Source organism: Lepisosteus platostomus, chromosome 8 (assembly GCF_059453375.1).
Source record: "Lepisosteus platostomus isolate fLepPlt1 chromosome 8, fLepPlt1.hap1, whole genome shotgun sequence".
In the NCBI taxonomy this organism is placed as follows: Eukaryota; Metazoa; Chordata; class Actinopteri; order Semionotiformes; family Lepisosteidae; genus Lepisosteus; species Lepisosteus platostomus.
Window position 1 is genome coordinate 20742415 of NC_142618.1, and position 23873 is coordinate 20766287.

The 23873-nt window shown below is 38.1% G+C and overlaps 1 protein-coding gene across 3 annotated transcripts in view; it reads right to left on the reverse strand.

Moving 5' to 3' along the window:
• Positions 1-23873, reverse strand: part of znf438 (zinc finger protein 438) — a 68796-nt gene that overhangs the window by 6774 nt on the left and 38149 nt on the right. The window contains exons 2-4 of one of the 3 annotated variants that reach the window (XM_088642868.1): positions 21642-21684; positions 16888-17030; positions 3690-3781 (exon numbers count right to left, since the gene is read on the reverse strand). In XM_088642868.1, coding sequence (XP_088498994.1) covers positions 3690-3750 — 61 coding nt within the window. In that variant the 5' untranslated portion in view covers positions 3751-3781; positions 16888-17030; positions 21642-21684. The remainder of the gene's footprint in view (positions 1-3689; positions 3782-16887; positions 17031-21641; positions 21685-23873) is intronic. The other 2 variants (XM_088642867.1, XM_088642869.1) reach the window with 2 other exon arrangements.

The window sequence follows — 23873 nt, forward strand, 5'->3', positions numbered from 1 at the left end:
CTTTATTGTGTTATCGATGTTTCTATTACTTTCAATGTTAAATATATTTATATTATCTTTGTAAAAAGTCTGTTTCTTGCTGTTGTTTGTATTTATTATGTGTTCTTCAAAGTTGCTGAATAAATGTTTTCTAGTTACGGTCTATAATTCATTGTTCTAAATAGTAAAACAGGTTTGGGGTGAAGGAAGCTGATAATAAATAGTGCGCAGTGGTGTGAAAAAGTACACCCCATGAAAAGCTTTGTCTATTTTTTATATATATAAAGGTTATTTTAAAAAATTACATTGAAAAATCACATTTTGCACTCATTTGTACTATTTAAATCAACAGAAATGCAATTTCCTTGTGTGGAAAAAGTTAGTACGCCCCTACCTTTATCATTGCATCAAATGCCTAAAATTAGAATGAGGTGCACCAAAACAGGTGCAAATGATTATAAGATCATTAGAGAGTAACTCAGAGGGTACTGCTTTATATAAACATCAGAAACCTGTGGTCTGGTTTGGCCTTAGCAATTGAGGTGTGTGGCTACATCATGCCAAGATCAAAAGAGCTCTCTGAGGGCCTCAGAAGAAAGCCATTTAAAGCCATTTCCAAGCAATTTGTAGTCAATGACTCCACTGTCTGAAAGATCATCTACAAATGGAGAAAATTTCAAAATAGATGCACAACTGATTTTTGCCAGACAACACCTAGGTGAAGATCAGGACTATTGAAACAATTTGCTCTGGATGGATGAGACATCATGTTTGGCGAAACCAAAATGTCTTTGACCAAAAGAACATCATATCACCTGTACAGCATGGTGGTGGAAGCATAATGGTTTGGGGCTGCTTTCCTGCCTCAGGGCCTGGCCAGCTTGCCATCATAGAGTCAACCACGAATTTCACATTGTACATGAGTGTACTTGAGGAGAATATGAGGCCATCTGTCAAAAAGGTGAAGCTGAACTGTAAGTGGACCTTGCAACAAGACAATGACCCAAAACACTCAAGCAAATCCACAAAAGAATGGCTCAAAAAGAAGAAATGGAGGGTTGTGGAATGGCCAAGTCACAGACCAGATCTTAACCCCATAGAAATGCTGTGGGGGGACAGCAGTACATGCAAGAAAGCCCTCAAACATCACACAGTTGAAGGAGTTCTTCAAGGAGGAGTGGGCAAAAATGTATCCGTCAATGTGGGAGACTGATAGGCAATTACAAGAAATGCCTACAAGAAGGGGGCAACACCAGCTATTGGGGTGTAGTTATTTTTCCCACAGCAGACAACTGCATTTATGACTTTTTTTTTGTTGATTAAATGATTGCAAAGAATAATTTTCATTGTTATTTGTTAAATTAGATCACCTTTATCTACCAATACTGTTGAAATAAAGATCAAATATCCATACATGCAAATGTGTTGAAAAACACATCTATCCATGGGGTGTACTTACATTTTCCACAGCACTGTACGTGCAAATCGTGATCCTTTCCAAGATCTTACCTAGGGGCCCCCAGAAATCGGCCCTGGTTCTACTGTGCTGCCCGAAAAGATCTCATGCTTGAAAGAATAATATAAAAATGGCTCATAAAACCGTGCTGACCATAAAATACTTCATACCTGATTATATAATACCAAGTGACAATTTTTATTAGAAAAAGATTACTCACATTACTCGAGTCAATAGCATTACCAGGTACAGTCAATTATTCATTCAGAAGAAAAAAATAACAAATCCCAGGCCCACTGGTTAGCTACATTCGCTTTCATGAATTAAAATCAATCTGCAGCAGCTGTTCTCATTGTATCTGTCAAGGTATAGTTTTGTCTCAGCAGTGCACTATCAGTCTATTCTCAAAAGGCCTATACTGCTGGTATAAAACACACATAATTATCAGAACAGCAGTTCTTAAATGCGAAGACCACTGATCAGACAAGATCGGTGTTGTAATAATAAACGCTGCCTTGGGCAATGCTCTACACCTGGGTTTAAGATTTCCTCAAATTGTCTTTATTAATTTTCCTGAGGAACTGCATGATTGGTTTCACTTGAAACCCTACACCAGCTATTCCTCTAACAAAGTAGTACAGTAGTTGTTCTCTATCATCGTTAGGTGTACCACACAAAGTAATTTGCATAATAAAGATGTTAACATCTGCTATGCACTGACTGGTCCCAGGTGCAGGTGTTGCATCATCACCCTGTTGTCAGTCAGCTCCGCAACGTTATTGCAACAGATGTCGACAATCAGAAATGCGCGGCATCCCATGGAGCAGAGCAATGACGATTTGCTGTCAAAATGTACAAGTTTTTTTTTTTTCTGCACCTGCATTTAATGATAATGATATATGTCCAAAGGGGAGCTTAGCAGAAGCATGAGGTCTGCTAAAACTCATATGAGTGGGGCTAATTGGAGACAGAATCCCAGGCCTACCTCCAGTGAGGGGTTTCACAGAGATAATCTGGCCCTAGAGCTTTACTGCTTAACTTCCACTCCAGTTACTATTAACAACACACCACCTGTATCATTTATTAGATACAACATACGGTTGAGGCTGTAAGCAGGCTTGATGCTGTCATGTTTTGGGAACTATTGTGGCTGACAAAAAGGAGAATGTAGTTGGACTTGTTCTGGCACTTTATTGTTGTAAAAGCAGTGTGTTTTGTCATTGAGCTGCACTTCTAAAAGGTAAATCCCTGGATGAAATGATTACAAACAAACAAACAAATAAAGTTTTGCTATACTTATAATCAGGTTATATTATTCTTTTATAAAGCCGGTCACTGAGACTTAAATTAGGTCTAAAATATACAGCGATACAGAACAATCTAGAGTGGCAAACTTCTCTTGGCAATTTAAGCCTCACTGGATAATATCTATCAAGGAAACAATATTCCATGCAGTTGTATTTCTATTGCTGCTTTCAAATCCCACGATTTACTATATTTTCAAACTGTATTTCTAAGAGTATTTTGTAACAATGCATCCAATTTGAACAAAGTCTCAATCAGTTTTCAAAATATGTAAAACAAAAGAATGCTGTCTCAGCTGGTATGTGTTCTCCAACATTATCTCCTGAGACGTATGTTGAGCTCCCAAGCAGAGTGTCTGGAAATAACAGTTGGCAATCTATCCACACCCACCCTGAAGAGGTGTCACGCTGACATTTACAGAGCTTCACAGCACAGTGCTTATTGGGACAGGGCTATTTCTATATATTTAAATCTTTCAAAATTGACCCAAGAGCAGAGGAGAGCATTAAAGAGGCAGAGGGTGTGAAAGTAAACAAGCAAACTGAGACACTGGTAACGGTGTCTATTAAATGCATATTTTTGGTGGCTCTTAGACATTTAAGCATGGGGGTTTATCCATCTGGAAAACAATGTGATCCAGTCAAATGCTGACACCACCAATCTGTGCTGACATCCTTGCCTGTTCTCACATTTGCCATTCTGTGGAGAACTGCGCTTCAGAGAGCAGCCCAGCCATGCAGCTGTAACACCTGTGTCTGACACTGCAAGGTGTAAACTGAAATTGTTCAATATCTGAAGTCTGAAAAGGTTTAGCAATATTTTTAAGATTACGTTTTTCTCTATATATAGATATTCACAGTTAGATTTATTTTTTTATTCTTATGTGTAAGTAGTTTTTAATCTTTCCTACTAGATAAAATACCCCCCAACTGCAAATATTAATACTTACTGGTATTGAGCACTGGCACTTTCAAATTGATATGATTCATTTTTAGCTCTTGGCTTTTCATCGTTTTATCTTCTATAGTCGTGTCATTTTTCCTATAATGGAAAAAAAACACAGCATAAGTTTTAATTAAACATCCATATTAAATCAGCACAATGTGCATAAGCTTAAATTTCCAGCACTGTTACTTTAAAAAGGTGCATCTCGAACAAAGTTACTTTCCATCCCATCAAAAAACATTTAATCCAGCACACTTCAAGCCCTCATCATCTCCAGTCCCACTCCACCCCACCATGAATTCCAGTCGTGACCCACAAAACAAAATTGGACAGTTGGAACAGACGCCCCCTGAAACAAGGTGTTACATCACCTTACATCAGTACCAACATAAACCATCCCCCTCCCCCCACAGACACCTTGACTCGTAGCAGCAGAGAGCTCTGGGGTGGAGCAGTGGCACTGTGGCTAAGGATCTGCGCCTGTGGCTGAAAGGTTGCCAGTTCAAATCCAGCAAAAGAATCCTTCTCCGTTGGGCCCCTGAGCAAGGCCCTGAACCCCAGCTGCTCCGGGGGTCCCATATAAATGGGTGACCCTGCGCTCTGACCCCAAGCTTCTCTCCCTGTCTGTGCGTCTCACGGAGAGCAAGTTGGGGTATGCGAAAAAAGACAAATTCCTAATACAAGAAATTGTATATGGCCAATAAAGTGATCTTATCTGAAATGAAGTAATGATCAAGTAATGCCAGGAAAGTGAATGCAGAGGCTCCTAAGGCTCCTTACCTGACCAGTGAATTAAATATTTATCTGCCTCTGGAAAAGACCACGTTTAGACTCATCATCTAGCAAGAGTACATTGGAATATACATGTAACATGTAAAAAGGTGCAAAGATGATATCATAGCTTCATATGATTTTGACTACGAGCAGTCAAATACAGTTAGTAAAGAACATCTAAGTGCATTATTTGATGATTAGGATTTCTGGAGGTAGAATATGTATGATCCATTTTGTTTTCTGGAAAATAGTGTCATCTACAACCTTGAAGTACTCATTCCAGATTATAACTCTTGGTAAGGGTTTTGTATGTGGCATGCAATAAAAAGACAAATAGAGGAAGCTTGTTTTCCCCTAAGGTGAAACATATTGTGTGAACAGACAACTGCACTCCCTAATAGGGACACTGCAGGCATGTTTTCTAGAACAGTGGTTCTCAAAGTTCTATGGTCCGTAGACCACTTACACCAAGTCACAGATGCAGTGGACCACCTACAGTATGTCCACTTCTTACCCTGCAAAAACCATCACCTATTAATGTACTAAAAATAACTAAAATTGAATTAATATTACTAATTACTAATATTTTTACAAACAAAGCTGCATATTTTGCAAATGTTGTTACTTAAAAAGTTAATGTGAAGAATGGAGCTGCTTTTGTTGAGCAATCAGAGAAGTTTAGTCTCATGTCCGGACCTAGACGAAGACATCACATCAAACCCTCCTTCTGCTTCCTGGCACATCACATTTATCAAGCTGTTGGAATCAGAATTACAGCACTGCTGGTATGGTGCACAAATTACCTCACTACTCATTTTCACTTCTATTCTGCATCTTACTCACACTTGCGCTGTCACTATCATCGCTATATCTGCGTTTCAGAGTCTCATTTTCAGTGGGTGACATCATTTCATTCATGGTGCATAAATATAAAACAATGAAGCGATAGGCGCTGATGGGGAGAATGAAGAGTCGAGGTGATCCGCCATAACTCAAGCTTCATTAAAACACAAAGGCAACAGAAGGGTACAGCCAAGGAGAATGAATGGAAACTTTGCCCTTTCGGCAGACCCTCAAGCCAGCCAAGTTGACTAGTCTGGTGCTCGCCCCATTATTGACAAGCACAGTCCCCTTAACGGCTGGTGAAACCCTGATACCTAGACCCAACCCACAAGTCCCTCCTCCCATCATTTACAGCTTGCAGTTCTTAACAGTGCTCCTAGGGGAAGCCCCTTCGTAGCAGACACTACAATATTCTTTCATCTGATTTAAACAGCGTAGACTTGCTTTAAAAAAGATGATTAGGTCAGCCCGCGGACCACCTGGCTTCAACAAGCAACATGCATCCAACTTCTGTTTCTGATGGTATTTTAAGTGTTATTTTTTTATTTATGGCTTCAGAAGCACCATCAGCTCTGAGGAATAGGGATTCACTGACCAGCTCTGACCAATCAGCTGATTCTCTGCTACATAGCTGGAACCCCACTATCCCTTCTAATGAGTGTTGAGCATAACCACTACAGACATCTGAATTAGTCTTGTTTGTATGCTATGATTGAACATGCTTTTATACGTAACATGGCCTGAATGGCCACCTCTTATTAGAAACATTACTTTTGTCCTTAGATTCTTATCACTAGTCTTTCGCTCACTGCCATGTAAAAAAGCAAGGGAAACCTCAATTATTAAAAAAAAGCCACAGAAACACTGTATTATTTCATCTAAAACAAGCTTTAGTTGAAGTTATGTTGCTTAGGCAAATAAGATCCATAGAGAATCCCCTTTCTTATTGCTTCCTCTTTGTTATTAAATGGAGATTTAACCAGCGTGAGGAGAACAGTGCATTCTGAAAAGGATTTAGAGTGTAATCTCATGCTTCTTGGAGCAGTAAATCAGTCAGGGAGAAAATGAAATCAGTGCTCAAAGAATTATTCTTCACTACTCAGCTGTGAAAAGAAGGGGGGGGGGAGACAGGATGTGATCTTCAGTAACACATTAACAGAAAATATTGATATTTAAAGGATACATGTGGTAAAAATAAAGATCTTAGTTACTGCATTTAGAGTCAACCATACCTACAGTATAAGGCAAGGACATGCTTTTCTACCCATACCAATATGCATGTTAACCACCTTTGGAATTATTTAGGTCACCCTTTGTGATGTTGTCTGCACCTAAAATATGTTCATATTCAAGGGAATAAACCATCTATTTAATCATGAGCTTCAAGAAACGGCAAAGAAACAGAAACTTTAGTGTTATGGCAAAAAGGTCAGTCAAACTAACATTTCCTTTTGGACCGAAACGTAGGTTTCAAGTTTAATGGTAACAAATCGCATATGTTAAACATATCAGCTTTCTTGAATAAGTGCAGGGATCCCTCGAAAGATTATGAATCGTGCGTGCTGGGGCATGGGGTCAGATGTAACTATATTCTATGACCGAAGTTCCACTCTTTTAGTATTAGCTGATTCTATCAGACAAGGTCAAGCAAGCACAATATGCAGGCTGAACAGTTAAAGCATGCGGACTAGAGCAAAGATTAATGATAAGTCTATAAATTAGAATAAGAATAAGAAAGAATCCTTTTCAATCAGTGGTGACTCAGTGTCTGTAACCCGAAAAACCAGGCGGAGTGGATGGAGAAACAAACACTCAGTGAAGAATTATTGTGTATCCACACCAACTGCAGGTAATAGATAAAAAATAACAAACATAAATGTACAAGAAGAGCAGACGATATTCAATTCACAGTTAGCAATAAACCTGGATCACAACAATATGGAACAGATGAGTAAATAATGTGGGTATAAATGTACAGATGAATACGTGTGAAGGACCTAATGACAGGTCATGTACCAAAAAGACAAGAGACAGCCCTTTGGCACAAGCAGGTTAATCCCGAGCTAATTCTAAAGCATTTGCAAAATATGAGTAGCAAGTGAGTACGGTATGGTAATTCTTAAACTGACGGGTTTAAAAGTAAAACCTTTTTGCAATAGAAAGACATTTAAGATGAAAAAAAAGCAAAATAATTTAATTATTTCACAAACAAACAGAGGTTGGAGAGAACAAAGAAGCCTGCGATAGTCAATGTGATAAAAGCATTTATTTGTACTATTTCACTGAAAGAGTGCATGCATTCTTTAGCTGTATAACAGTATATATAGTATATTTATTTCCTCTGCTAGTCTTGTGCTGGTTTCCAGAATTACGGTTTTCTTACTTAAGAAAGGCTAAAAACAAAAAGATGTTATTTGGCCTATTTATCCTGTTTGGCTTCTAGCAACTAATTGATCCAAGAATCTTATCTAGCCATTTCTTATGAGAGGCCAGAGCACTAGCTTCAACAACATGAAAATCAATTCCTCCTTTTCTCAGATTTATGCATTTCCCTTAATTTCTGTTTTTATTCCTCTGGTTTGAATTTCACTGTAGATTTTGATGAAACCCATTGGTTTTGCCCTTTGTTTTTGTCAATGCTGGTGAGGATTAAGAATACTCGAATCAAGTCCCCTATGTTCAAGCCCCAAAGGATTCCATTCTTTTAAGTTCCTGTAAGACCAGAAATGTACGTATCTAGTCACTCTCGTAACACTTACCAGCATCAGACATGGTGAGTGGGCAATCAGAGGCAGGTCATGCAGACAAGAAATAGTTAACAATGTCCAGATGATTGAAGTAGTTGCCAGGCACTGTGAAATATACTCACTTATCACCGATCCAATGTACTATGGATGGAAGAGGGTGCCTTCTTCTAATTGGTAAGGATTCCTGTCTGGCTAAGACAGCCACTCTGTTGGACTATAGTCTAAAGACCCGGTAACTCCAAATAGGGCAATTAATGGTGATGACTCAAGGGAGAGTTGACAGATCCAAGTAAAAGTTGTAAAAATAAAAGGGATTTGAGAAAGAAGGAATTTTCTGCCAAAATACACCAAAGCCGACTGAGAAGATAAAGCTGCCAGGACATGTGAAATCTCGTGTTACTGTATCAGTACATAAGTGTGGTCTAAAACGTACCTGTTGGACGCCTACTTGCTGTACTGGTGACAGCTGCCAATGTCAAAAAATGTGTCAGCATGCACGCACGTACTAGCAAGGCTGACAGCATCAGTGCAGGAATATTTGTTTAACCACTTCTAAAGATCAGTTACAAAAAGAGACAGATTTCTAAGAACTATAAGGAGACAAAACCTTAAAATCATCAATCCCAAGATAAAAACACCATGCCAAGCCCGGAATCTGAAAACAGAGGCTCATTTCAGCTTCATTTCTGGAAATCCAATTTCTGAATAGTGAAAGAATGTGTGGGAAGTTGAACTTTGTTTACAAAATCCTGCAAGAAACTGAATAGCTCCATCTAATCAGTTACTTACAGTAGGACTCTAATGGGAAGAAAATATACAGTACAAGAGGAAACAGGGAATGGGAACTAGAAAAAGGAGACACCACATTACGCAAAGATGTTGTGCGTTTTGAGCAGTCTGCACAGCCAGGCTTTAGGACAGAAGATGATTCACTAGAATCTTTCAAGAAAACAGGTTTGAGTTAACTCAACAGTATTTAGAACTTCAATTCTGAATTTGCACTTAGCAAGGCTAATTTGTTTTCAAGAATAGAGACAGAATATACAGTAAATTAATCTAAGCAACTAAAGCAGAGCTAATGTTTCTGTGTTGTTTCTAATTTAACCACACTGTTAATTAATATTCTATTACAGATGTGAGTCTGTTGTCAGGGTAATCTCTTAATCTACTATGTCACAAAAGTCATTAAAAAAACTTGTGAGTTCCAGGGAAGTAATGTAGTAGATAGCTACTGGCACAAATGCATTAGTATATCCTGAATACTTCTTAGCTGTAAACAGCTTTGATTAGAGTTTAAAATGTATGCAAGCACAAAATCACTTTGATTTTATGTAGCACTCCTGCACACCACATTTAAAACAAATGATGCTCTATTCAATTCACCACTTAATTTAAATTCCTGGCAAACTGAGCACGGTCATAATTTATAGACAAATCAGGAAAGGTCCATATTTCATGACAGGACTCCATCGGTGCAGATAATTAGCTTTGTTTTCCATGATAAATATATATAGTCTTTTAAATAGCACAATATTCTTCATAGTTGTTAACTGAAACATAACTGCATATAATTATATGTGATTTCCACTAATAAGATGGAAAAAAGGCATGATTATCTGGGCTGAGATACAGTTAATGTACTATTGTAATACCTACAGAATTATGATAAAGATTGTTAGTCTTGCAATTGGGGCACACTATTACTGTGCTTGTTTTTTAAAGGTCAAATCCATCGCCGGAGAGACAAAATAAGTTGCACAGGATGATACTGGATAGTACTGTAATCATTTAATATTTCTGCTCATGAAAGGCCCCTTTTCACCATTGCAACAGCAACACCTGTAATTCCCAGTGAAAAAGTGAAGCCATTTTAAAGGTTCTTCAGTTTTTAAAGTCAAAAGTCATCAAACTCATTTCAGCATGAGTTACTTCTCATTGTGGCTTTCAACCTTTTACCTGCAAGTCATCATACAACTTTTTAAACCACATTTGCACAACAAAGTCCATAATAAAACTCGAGGATCAATTAGGTAAGTGCTAAACAATTAAGTTCAGAAAAATGGCATCCTCTCATATATACAGTATAATTGTTATGTTGTTGTGTTGACATATGCACAACAGCAGATAAGGCTGCCTGACTGTGCAGTCAATGGTAAAAAACAGAGGCACTTCTCCCCTTTAATGAGTTTTTGGGACAGTTTATTGTTCCCTACTGTCAGCTGAAATATACAATACCTTAGTCAAACCGATATTTAAGACAAACCACACAAAATACTGATTTCTCATTTTATACATATTGACTTAAATCTTGATAATACTGCATGTTAATAGTCATTTTGACTAATGGCTGCAGCAACCAATGTAAATGATTAGAAGATATTTCATAGTATTGTGCTCAAAAGATTACTATGATCATTTATCCATCCAGAAGTTGTAATGCTTTGTGGACTCAGTGCACATGATACGTCTAACTTAAAACCTGATGTAATCTCTTTGGGACACAAGACAGTTGTAGTTTAGCAACTTTTAGAATTGCTTTCCTTTCTGTCCTTTACAGAGGATATAGTCTTTACATACCCAAACTTTTACAATAAGAAAATCGTCAAATAAAACAGTGAACAGGTTTTTCCTAAAGAAGCTGCTGTAAATTAAATAACTAATGTTTGTGTTTTCAGGATTTATGATTAGAAATAACTATAGGTATCCATGCTTAACAGTATAGTGCCTAATTACACTCAATATCTGTGTATGCATATTTATTATTTGCAGAACTGACAAAAATGTGTCTTTCACACTGCATAGCCCCAAACATCCATGAATAAGAGCACCTTCTTAGTTTCAGAGTCTTCTGTGATATGTAAAGGGCTATCTCACATCCTAGATTACATTTCTAAATGAGAAAACCTTAAAGATGTGAGGTAGTTTGCAAAAAAAAGCCATTTGCCTGGGACTTTCCTCCTTTGGCCATTATGTCTGAATGAACACTGTTCACATCACTTCACTCCTACATTGATGCTTAGGACTCAAGGCATTGAAATAAAGTACCTTCCAGCAAGCATATGGAAATATGTGATCATCTCCACTTGGACTACAGCTAAGCATCATCACACAGAAAAAGGAAAATAACCAGTGAAATGATCAAATAAATTATAGATTTGACTTAAACTGATAGGCAATCTCTAGGGAACAGATACTGATGAGAAGACTGGAAATTCACCATGTGAAAGGGAACAGTATAGAAGCTGTACATTTTCTAGAATGATTGATGAAGTGCTGGGATAAAGGACAAGGCTTCAAGACTTCACTGTAAAACTAAAAAGATTCTCTAGTGGATTTTTCCACTTCAATGGTAGTTTCAGAAAGTCAGGTGTTTATCTTTCAGTATATTCATAAAATATTCTTACAATATTTGTATTGTTTATTCTCAGATAAAATAATTATTAAAGTAAAACTCATTATGTAAAATTAACATTACCTACACATTGAATTAATATTTTAGGTCAGTATACTAAAAAAAGTCTGAAAGAACACAACTGGGAAAGTTAAATCAGTTTTCCTATTTCTATTTACACCATACCTGGTATTTACTTAGTAAAAACAAATATTTCCCACAACTTTTATGATGAAGCAATTTAATCATAATAAGAACACAACACCCTTAAGAAGGGTATTACGAAAACATCTGCTTTTCAGTCCTAAGGTAATTATAAGCAAACCCAACACATGAATTTTCAGGTCTGTGTAGGAAGCAAATTTCTAGTCTCGAGCGTATTATTTTTCTAGTTTTATCAGATGCATGTTGCAGTTAGAGATGAAAGGATAAAAACATTGCACAAAGCGGCAAGTTTCCCCCCACTCTTTCTAAGTGTGCAGCTGACAACGCTGATCTTTGTAAATAAACAGAACTCTATGATGCTAATTAACCTAGTGCAGGGAGGACTATGTTCAAAGCTTAGTGAAAGGCGATCAATGAAACAAATGGCGAAAAGGATCAATAGAAATGTGAGCCTTGAGAAATGTACTTGTTATTCATGGAAACTCTCAGCTCTTAACATTTAGCATGTGGGATTTAGAAGTTCTGCTACAATGAAGTCTCAGTTTTTTGGGTTCCAGTAAAGCGTGCATGTTTTGAAGTACGATTCAGGTGTTCAGAGCATGGTTTTTGGACTGCCATTAACACTGAATATGCTGAGAGAGGACTGCTGTGGTCCTATAAAGATAGATTTATTGTTAGAGATAAGAACATTTACAAGAACAAGTGTTACAAACAAGAGGAGGTATTAGCAGAGGTCATTTGAGGAGTAATTCTGCTGACTGTGATCTACACAAAGTAAATTCTAAATCACACTTTATATATTATATTTGGGTACTATATTGCTCAAACAAAACAAATGAGTGATCCTGTTTTAGCTTTTGCAAATTTGTATTATAGGCAGATATAAGGAAAGATTGGGAGGTTAGTATTACTACTTCACAGCAACACATCACATTGTGAATCTGTTTTGATCCCGCTGCTTGGTGGGTCTAGCAGTGGATCGGGAGTTGTATAGAAGAACCCCCTTGCTGGGTGAGAGACAGATGAAACTCAGGCAAACTGCGTTGCAAGTGCGTTGACGGAGGTCACAGTGCAGTGCTGCTGGCAAGCAGGGGTTCAAAGCCTCAGGTGAGATGGTGGTGGAGCAATCAGGGGTTTAAAGCAGAGATCGCAGGCAGAGACACAGCTTTGTAGTTGTGCAGCCAGGCAGCGGTCACCGAACTGCAGGCTCGCCACTGAGGTGGAAACAAGCGAAAGCACTGGAGAATGATCCAAAACAGGGTGAATCCAAAACAGGCGAAAGGTCCTAGCACTGGGTCGGTCAATGTGGGTTGTACAAAGGAGACAATAACAAAGCAAGGGGGAGATCCAGTAAGTGTGGTCGAGAGAACAAGCAAGAGTCAAGCACAGTCAAGAGGAGAAATTCAAAACGCAAGAGCTTGACTCTTGCTTGTTCTCTCGACCACACTTACTGGATCTCCCCCTTGCTTTGTTATTGCCTCCCTTGTACAACCCACATTGATCGATATGAAAGAAACAAACTTGAGACTTGGGAGGCTTAGAGACCAAACTCTATAAACTCAGACCCCTCAGCAGATTCCTAGCAGCCCTTAAATATCCCTGAATCACCTGGAGCGCCAGGATGGTAATTGCCTCCAGGTGATCCAGGTCTCCCGTCACTTGGTGTTCATGGCAACCGGTTCTGAGTGGTTGGGGTGGACCGGATGCCAATCCCCCCACCCCCACCCACCTGCAGAGCAGGAGCTGGGGCGAGCCTGACGGTATTAAAACAAATCTCTTTCCCCAGATATATCCTCATATTGTGGAATCTGTATTTTACCACAAAGGAGAAAAGTATGACTGCTTGGGGACAGCAAAAATTACTTTTAGTTAGTTTGTCCTGCCTTACCGTGAAGCGCTCACAAAAAACACTGTATATAGGTATCAGTGTATCATCAGTTGAGAATTCAAGGAATGTGACTGTCCAGGTATTGTGTAAAATTCACAGTGGAGACTGTAATTTCTACATGATGCCTGGTAAGTACTTAATACTTACTTTAATAATAAAGAAAATACAAAGGATTTGTAAGACCCAGCAAAGCTATTTTTATCATCTTTCAGAACTAAGTATAACCTTGTGGATTAGTCATATTCCTTAAATAACACGAAACAGCCTTAAGAACCTCTGTTGTGCACCTACTGTAGTCTATCTTCTTGTGTTCTCCAATTACTTGAAATATACAAAAAAGTGTATGTCAAGTTTTCAAATTGGGTACAGCTTTTATTGCTGCTGAATAAGATAATTATATATATTACAAGTAAGGTTAATTTCAGACTCATAATCTTACATTTGCAGTAGGTTTCAGTTGACCTGTATCCTGTCTTGTGTTATAATGGTAACTACAGTATATTATATACGCACAAATTCTGGGTGTTGGTATATCATCTAATGTCTTGATGAGGGGAACCTATTAAAATCTTAAATGCAAGATGGCATCCTCCGACCTGTCCTTCATTTCCAACCTGTATGTTGTTTTATATACCAGTCACTATAAACACACTATTGTTGTGTTTTATTCTTAAATTATGGCTAAGTGAGAACAAACTTAGCTATTTTTGTTTTAAAAGATAATGAAAGCAGTCTGGCCTGAGGATCATTGTTCTTTTATGAAAGCTTTCGTCTGAACCACGGTGAATAACGCAATATATTTATTTATTTTGGGACACTAACTAAGCTGTCCCAAGAGCCGAGGGTTCTAACATCTGGATCAAAGTCAAGCTACGGTCACTGCAGTCACACCGGTAGATGTATTAGATGTATTTGTTCTCCTGGTTCACCATCAGGCCTGAACAAAGAAAAGAGCCACTCAAACACTGTCATTCACAACTCATAAGCAAAGCTTTGGGGAACATACTGTATAAACTCAGCTGGGATCTCTTGGTACTTCTCAGTAATTTTCGAAATGATGTCCATATTGTGCACAAGGTGGTGGCCCTTTAATCAAATATTACAGTTGGTACAAACTATACAAATTGATATGTATCAAGAATGCACTGAGTTCAGCGGTTAAAAAATCGCTAACTCTAAATGAAAGTGTCTTAAGCAATTAGATCTGTATAGTGCATGCAACAGGAGATAATTGGATTTATTTTAAAATAATATTAAATGCACTGGCCAGGGATACTAGATGCAGCAAAGAAAAATCAAGATTAAACCCAAGTCAGCTATGAAGATTACACTCACAGATGAGACCATAAATATCTGAAGATAGTGAAGAAGACCCTCTGCATTTACCTGCTTTATTGCTGTTGGAAATTGATTGAAGTCTAAAATCAAAAAGCTAATGTTATACAAAGACAGACTGTGCTTTAGCTGCTTCCTAAATCTGCCCTAAGTGATTATGTATTAGAGTTGAGCAAGTACTTCTCATTCTCATGCTTCAATTTTCTCTTGAGAGACGACATCGCTCAGAGGTTTATGTACTACTTAAAACGAGCAACTTTGAAAATTGACGGAAAAGTTCAAAAAGCAATATACATTTTAAACAGATGAACAAATCCACAGACCTATACAGTTCAAAAATACAATGTATTTTGTATCTGAGGCTTTCAACATGTATGAAAACATGTTTTTCTACACAGATAATAAGCCTTCGTAACAAAATCAAGATTGTACAATCAGTTCTTTACCCATGAAGAAAAACAAAGTCCAAGAGACTTCCATCTATTTGCACAACCACAATCCAATATGATGGAATACTGCTTAAATGTGTAATACAATAGGAAACTTGTATTAACAGAAGTGACTGGAAGTTAAGATCCCTTTCCTGGGAGAATGTTATTGAGTTTAACTGAAGCAGTAGAATACTATACCAATTTTTAGGGAAGAAAAACTAAAATCCATCAAGAGGCTGAAGGGGTCACAACGCTAATTAGCTGCAGCTCTCAGGTCTTCATTGGGCATAAAAACCTAGGAAACACTGTCCCAGAGTATCAAAGGGAATTCTGAGAATAATTACCATAGTTAGTACAGTAAAGCTGTTAAATTAACCAGACATGACCTTCAGCAAATTTAATAAGGTACTTCTTTCTTAAATTGGAAAAAGCTGCAGGGGTAAAAGCAGACTTGACTGTGAAATCCATCGGCGCTTGTAGTTTGCTGCTGCTAACTGGCAACACCATAATCTTAGGAGCCTCACAGACAGAAAATAAGGCATCTGGGACGGCCTAAATTTAAAGAACTTAAGCCTTTAAATGTTACTTCATAAGTGCTGCCATCTCAGTGGTTTATGTCTGTGTTCTGCACCTGAGAGAAAGGTCATGTGGTTGATTCACAGCTCTTAAGACTGCAGGTAATATAAGAACAAGTGAGCGATCTTGATGGGTTACAGCTGAGGGGCTGCCTTTGTCTCCAGGGCAGATGACATGCTTACGAAGCAGTAGCCCCTCCCTGACTATGGCTTTGTCTCTAGGCCTAGTTGGAGAACAAATTGTTCGAAGGAAGAATTTTTTTAAAAGTACTATATTTCATTATTATGGAGATTGCCAACAAAACAGGATGCAGGGTAAAAAAAAAAGGGGGGCCGGTATAGTTTGCCTGGGTAACTTCTACACGACGCATGCTAACGCAATAATAATTTAGGTTCCTTTTGGTCATAAAATAAGTGGTGAATTGCTGAGGTGCTGTGAGCTTGGGGTGTCCCCAGAGAGAGCTGAATCCCTCTTCCAATCAAGGTCACGTCACTGGAGGAATAAGGCTGGATTGCTGGGACAGCAGCCTACAGCAAGACTGCAACAAGGGCCACTGCAGTACTACCCACAGGCAAGCCCAAACCTAAAATAAGTACCACTTCCAAAGTTTCAAATTATAATAACAGTCATAATTATAAAGCATGACGCAAGTATTGAAGTTTCCAGAATTATTTCAGAATATTCCTTATTCCATTTCCATGGAGTATCAGGGACGGAAAAAAAACAGTGATCTATAAAAGTATGACCTGGCGTTGAGCTACATTCGGTGATGTAAGAAAAGGGCAAAAGATTATTACATAAAACAGCAGTGAAAAATAGGAAAGATTATGGCTTTGATATAGTAACGTGACACCCATTTATCATACTGAAGGAGACATGCATATCATAGAATAATATTTTTTGAATAACTGAAAGCATTGAGACTTAACCTTCAACGGCCAGTAGGAGTAACCAAATGCTTTACATGTCTGTTGCTTCCAAACTATAACCAACAAACAGAAGCAAATGCTTTCTAAGAGGTAAAAAGAGAATAGTTCAAAATTGGGTCTTACCTTATGTTTCTGGGTTTCAAGTTTTCACAAACATTCTATTACCAGCTCAGTCTTTTTTCATCACGAAGCCCCAGGCTGTCTTCAGATGTCTGCCCTCTAACCTGATAAACGTCTCGTAGAGGTCCTGTCTTGCCAGAGATGAGCTGCAATGCAATGAAGGAAAACAATGTTTTGTAATCGGAAATGAACAGATTAATGAGTCAAAGATTAAAACTATGGCGGATGGCGTCAGGATATGGAAGACTCTCACAAGAGGAACAAGGAAAACCTCCTCTGTGCAATTGTAAATGTAATAACATTTAAACAGAGTATGGGTAAAGAAACACTTGGGAAAAACAGATATGCAGATATTTTTGAGACTGATTCAGGTTTAAATTAAGCCTCTGCCTTTTTTATATCCTTTCATAATATATCCACCTGTCATGGACCTATGATGCATGAGATTCTTCTTCAGGGGTAGAGAGAAATACAGCAGTGAAGTGAGCAGGAAAAAATTGTCCACAAGTCCTAAAACTATACAAGTAGGAAAGCCATCTGCTACAGTATGTTACCATCTCATAGTCAGAGAACTGCTCTGTACATTTATTATCAGAACGTCACTTTTACTTGGTAAGCAGTCCTGTGTAGGGAGCAAGGGAGTACTACAGCCTGGATGGGACACGAGTCCTTCCTAGGACACACACAGAGGCACAGAGACAACCATTACCTCACCCAGCATGTCTTCAGGAGGTGGGGAAAATAGGGCCCTCCCCCCCAAAAAAACACGGGCACAGCTAGAACAAGCAAAGGCCGCAAAGAAGACACCCCAGGTCAAAATCAAACTCAACACCCAAGATTTGTATGGCACTGATTTCAACAGCACCAAGCCACCCATAATAACTAAATAAAACGGGGCAGGGGAAAGGTGAAATTGCTTCAAGGCAATCATGTGTGTCAGTCATTCTTATTCACTGTCTGAGCTCTGAGAGAAGTGTATGGAAGTGGAAGAATGGCTCTGATAACACTAAGATATAGGTGACTGTGCTAATAAAAACATGACTGTAAAAAGGGGCTTCTAAAATATGAGTGAGTTACTGTATGATGCCAAACAGACTTGCACCGAATTAGTCAATCAATTGCATACAGTATGTTTAGTGAAATGTACAAATGAAGTGGCTATAAAATAGTGTAAAATAATACATAACTTTGGGATTAAAAATAATGTGACAACATAATTCTGTGTACTGATACATTTAAAATAGGGTTATGTACCAGGCACAGTTTATCAAATAACTGCATTGAGGGAAACTTTTTGGGGTCACAACGTGTAAATATAACTTCTGGAAGAATGAAAGAAAGCCATCCTTGCTGTTGTACACCCCTATCACTGCAAAGGAAAGGAGTAATGCACGTTTCAGAATAAACTCCTCCTGGCATCTAAGAACAGAAGTGTCTGTAAATTACATAGCATCCAGAAGCCCACAACACCAGCTGGGCTATTCTTTTGTTCTATGACAAAGTGCCTTTCCAAACCCAAGGACACTGTTCACAGTGATAAGGAAAAAGACCAAAAAAGTACTATAAAACTATAAAAAAAACAAGAGTATCACAACATTGATAGAAACTGCCTAATGTGGGCAATATTTCTGAGGTGAAAAAAGACACACAAAGATGTTTATTGTGATTACACAAGGATATAATGGAAGTCAAGCAAATGATATGACAGAAGATTCCACTTGTCCATGGTTTAGTTTTTGGGTGGGGGAGAGGGGAGAATATTACCTTTTTAAAGCTGAGGCACAGCCTACTGCCTAGTCTGAGCTTAATTCCTAGACTGTTCCACAATATGAACATAAGAAAGATTAGAAACAACAGGGACCATTTGGTCCATCTAACTCATTTTGGCTGCTAGTATCTGATTGAGCTGAGGGCCCCATCTTGTCAGTCCTAAAAAGATGCCAGAGGAGGACAACATGACAAGATCAAAAGTTTAAGATACCCACAGCCCTTTGTGTAAACAAGTGTCCCCTCTTCTCAGTTTTAAATGTTCTTCATTACAGTTTTATTTCACAGCTCAGGAGCTCTGAGCTGTGAAAGACTGAAAAACACACCCAATTTCTTATATTTGTTAATATCATGAAATGAATATTAAAACAAAAAAACACTTTGAACGATAGCAACCGTCTCCAATTAAGATTTTGAGAAAGTACGGCCCATTCCTGCCTTTTCCTTCTTCTTCTTTTTCCGAAATTCAGAACCTGCAGACGTACCCTTTTATAAGACCCCTACAGCACATGAACAGTCGGACATTCCCAGTACATTCAGGATTTGTATACAACAAGTGGAGGGAGACAAATCTTGTAGCTGTCTCCACGGTGACCTCTACTGGTGGCCCTATTGTCACTGCGCCATCCAATGCAGTAACGTGGAGTACCAGAAAAGAATATAGAGCAACCTCACTGACCTCCTAAATAAGAAGTCTGTTTTCTGTGACATGAGTAATTTATGGCAATTGCAAATGTTATGTCACATTCTCCCAACAATGGCATGTGGAGTTTCTAAACTGCACATAACCCCGGGCAACAGACTCTCCTTCTCGTTTGTGTTATTCTGCAGTACCTGTGAATCGTTGTAAACCGTTTTAGAAAAGTCTGACAAGGGGTCTCGTTTGTTAAAAAGGTTTAACTCTAAAATGATGTAGTGTGAGTATATTTTTTCACTCCGGGTCATTAGATACCATTTTCCGGTATCCCAATCTAAGATGCACAGGTAGTTCAGAATGAAAACAGCAGCCCGACATGAAGACAGACAGCTCACACTGGAACACTTCACTCCAGTATTCAAGCTGGTGGCTGTTTTACAGGACACCGAGGATCCCGAAACATCTGCCCTCCAAGGCACAATCAATAAGAGGAAGGCAAGTCAAGCTTTCTGCCCATCAGCAATCTGTGATGAAAGGAAATGCAGTAAAACATGCCTGCTGTGGTCAAACCTCGGACAGGCAGGAGCACACAAGATTCATAAACTAATCGCTAAGAGGAGTGTCAAGACCCGGGTCTTACATAAGGTTTTTTAATTGCCTTGCCCCATCCTGCTCGTAAGCATTGTATCACTGAGCTTGAAAGTGCTCAGGACATGTATGGAAATGACAGAAAAATTTGATATCCACTGTCTTTGTTTTAGAGGTTCGCATGGAAAGCAAATATACTGCACTGCTTTCTTTTCACTTCCCTGAACATTTTTTTTTCCTTTCAAAAGTGCTTTCAAAAGCTTCGAAGAAAATGTCATACACAGTACATACAAAAGCAGCAATATTATAGGTCAGAAACCAGGGCACTAAGGCTGCATAAGAATAAGAGTCTGCACCTTCTCTACTGCACTGCACAAACGTATGCATTATAATTTACAAAAGGTCACCTGCCTCAACTCCAAACACACACTATAATGAGCATTCTGTAGCATGTTGACTTCAAATATGTCTATGTGCTAGACAAAAATAAAAAAACGTATTTGGTGGTACTGCAAGCTGTCAGAAAAGCCCAGTTTAAAGAAGCCTTTTATTTTTTCTTTTCTTCACAACACAAAATACCAGATTTCTACCTGGGTTCAGATTAGACAAAGAAGACACGAATTTGCATAACGAGACTGCTAGGCCAGGCAGTAGCTGTCAACTTAATACTGAATAAATAAAGAAACGCATTGTGTAAATTATTCATTTAACATTTTTTTATCCTTCCGGAACAGCCTTGTTAGAGCATCTCATGAGTGAAAAGTTTTTTTAAAAAAAAAAGAAAGAAAGAAAGAAAAAAGCCTGCACCATCATTCATCTGTTCACCAAAACTATCGCTACATCTTCAGCCCCTTTGAATTGTCAGGCAGCGTGGGAGATAATGCGCTTTGACACTTCCATTGTTTCACAGCAACGCTCTAATCCTGGGCTTTAAAATAGAAAACATCCAGATAGTGTAATCACTATGGATCTAGCACTCTTTGAATTATTAAAAAATATCAAATGAAATGCAACACTGTAGGAAAATATCCCCCCCCCTGCCTTCCTAAATACATCGTGCCTGCTCACTCAGCCCTGCCATTTAGTCGTCTTACAGGAGCCCTTTAAAGAGCCTGGTTAATTTAGTCACCTTGTACGCAAATGTCTTGACAGCTGTAGTGCAGAAGCACCATCTATTTTAAACACAAGAGCCAAAGCACCAGCACGAAAAGTTAACTGTGAACGTATCTGGCTGAGGACAAAGATTTCAGTGTACATCTGCCGCTGTGTAACTCCATACTCCATAACAGAGAGAGCTGAAATGTGTAAAGATTTATTTACATTTTATCCTCTTCTAGAAAGAAATAATTTAATATAGACTGGCAGTCCCAAATCATGATGGAAAATAAAAATCCAATAAAGTTATCCGCCATTTTTTCTAATATACTGTACTTGATTTATTGGATGCATTTGAGTTCACTTAAAATTGCTGTTTTATTAAGTAGAAGAAAATACAGTTTCACAAATAATATCACTTTGCTCACATTTCAAAAGTTCTTCATTCCTCATTTCTATTACAGACTTGACAGACACATTTTCATGTACATCTTCTGCAACAAAAGACCATTTTTTTTACCAAGAATGCAGCTGTAATTAAAGCTTTTAATTTAAAATAGCTTAAAGATTATACTCGCCGGATATAATGAAACTGATCAAAAAGAACGGTGCAAAATGATATTTTTTGTCCACCAAATGTCACTGCATTTTAATCTAAATGTATACATACATTTTGAGTAGTTCAGGTGGGTAGCTGCGTCAGCATGCGTAGTCTGCAAAGGAACAAGAAGGCTCACACCTGAAGAAGGCTTCACAATCGAAACGCTGTGTTTTCTCTCTTCTCTTTTCAGCATGGAATAAACCTGTTACTTGTTCCTTTACATACGTTTTAACACTTTAATACCATTTAATACTTTAATGTCATTGTGACGTGCAATTCATTGTGTGTTTCTGTAAACTAAAGACCCCCTTTGTTTTGGCATAAATACGAATGTCTGTGGTTGTTCAAAAACATACTTTTAGAAGATACAGAGGAAATATAACAAATATTTGCACATGTTGTAATAAACAGAAATACAAAATGAATGCTCAAAACCAATTTATAAATCAGCACTTCAACAGTATCTACCGTCATTTTCTCAGACTTAAGTAAGACTTTCTTAATGTGTAATAGTTAAGTTTAGGGGACTCACATGTTTAATGCAGGAAAAGTGCTTGTAAAAGATACCGATATTGAATGCATACCACAGCCTGGTAAGTGAACGAGTGAAAAAATGTGATAAAAATGTGTTTTCTTTTATAGTGCCATGATAACCATGTAATTACTGATTTATATTACTGTAGCCATAATAATTTTATATTAAGTACCGAAATAATAATGTAATTATTAATAATAATTATTTTATTCAGCATGTTATTTACAATGAAATAATACTAAGGATACTGGTATTTACTCAGAAAAAGTTTTTCCCCCACAATATTACTCAGTATTTACTTAGAACTCTGTAATATTAAATACTACTGAGTTACTAAGTTACTATTTAAACGTTAGTAGGAGCTGTGCTGTTACATGTATTTAATGTCCTCAGAAAATCTAATTCCATTTAAACTGGAAATGGATAGGTTTTTTATAGAGAAATGGTTCCACCACAATGTATGGTTGCCTCACAATGTACGAAACACTTCCAGGCACTGTATGAGAAGGGCCCACATCATTCTCCGAGTATGTCTTGTTTTGGAATCGATGTCTTTTAAGCTGCAGTTTTGGATAAAAGGAAAGTTAAAACAGAAATGGGTCTGGGTCACAAACCGGTGACTCCTTCAGAACTGGACCTCTTACAGCCATCGCTGTAAGGTTACCTTTGCGGCCACGAACTGGAATTTCATCCAGGGTGTATCCAGTCTCGCTCCCGGAAACTTCCCGTTTGCCAGGACCCTCACCAGGAATACGCAGCTCTCTCCGATAACGGAAGGCTGGATCAATTTAAAGCTGTTCAACTGCCGTTGGAAGGGTTGGTAATTTATCCATTTGAGTTCAAGGGGTGTATAAGACGCCTGCAAAGGATGACCCATTTTTGTGTCTCCAGGGTTTAGCCACAGTACATCGAAACTGTAACATTTATATGAACTGTCTGAAAGCAGATGACCTACCAAGTAGAAAAAAGCCCTTTTTACCAAGAATCAGAAGAAGTATATTCTCTGTTAGTTACTGCACTTGCTTCACTAATCTGCCACGAATGACCTAACAAGATCAAATCTTACTGCTGAAACACCATTTTCAATCAGCTTCTTCTTCACTGCTAGAATTATTTTACTTTGTATAAAGTGGGTCTCGCAACAGGGTCACGGATACTGTACATTTTGACTGGGTACAGAGACCAAAACAAAAATGCAGTTCTTCTTCTGCAGTTCTTGGAGAAACTGGTGTTCATCACTACAGTTAGTGCCATAAAGTCTAGTAAAATCACTGGTTTTCTAGTGCATCAAATCAGAAATTAACAAAAACTTTTCACTGCTCAAAAATACCTTTCCAAAATGTGAATTTAAAATACATAAAGTAAACGCTGGCTTAGATCAGCAATTATATTTATTAACATGTTTCCTCTTGATCCTGAAGGAATTCTGCCTGTTAACTCATTCTGCGTTCATATGTTACTTTTTAACAAGAATGTATACACATAGATTACCCCATGAAAAACGAAAAAGCAGTTCCAAAGATCACTATCTAGTAGATTTTTGTAATTGTACTTTTGCCGTGGTTAAGTTACAAGCTGTGTCAATCGAGGAATAAAAGTTTTCCATTTCCATTCTGATTTAAAGGCGGCTTCAACACCACGCGCGCCCCAGGCTGAAGCCAGATTGAAAACAGTGCACAGATTTCCTGCAGGTGTACCCTAGCTACTGTACCTCCAACGAACGAGACGGCGGGGTGGGGGCAACTAAACTAAAGTAAAAGGTGTTT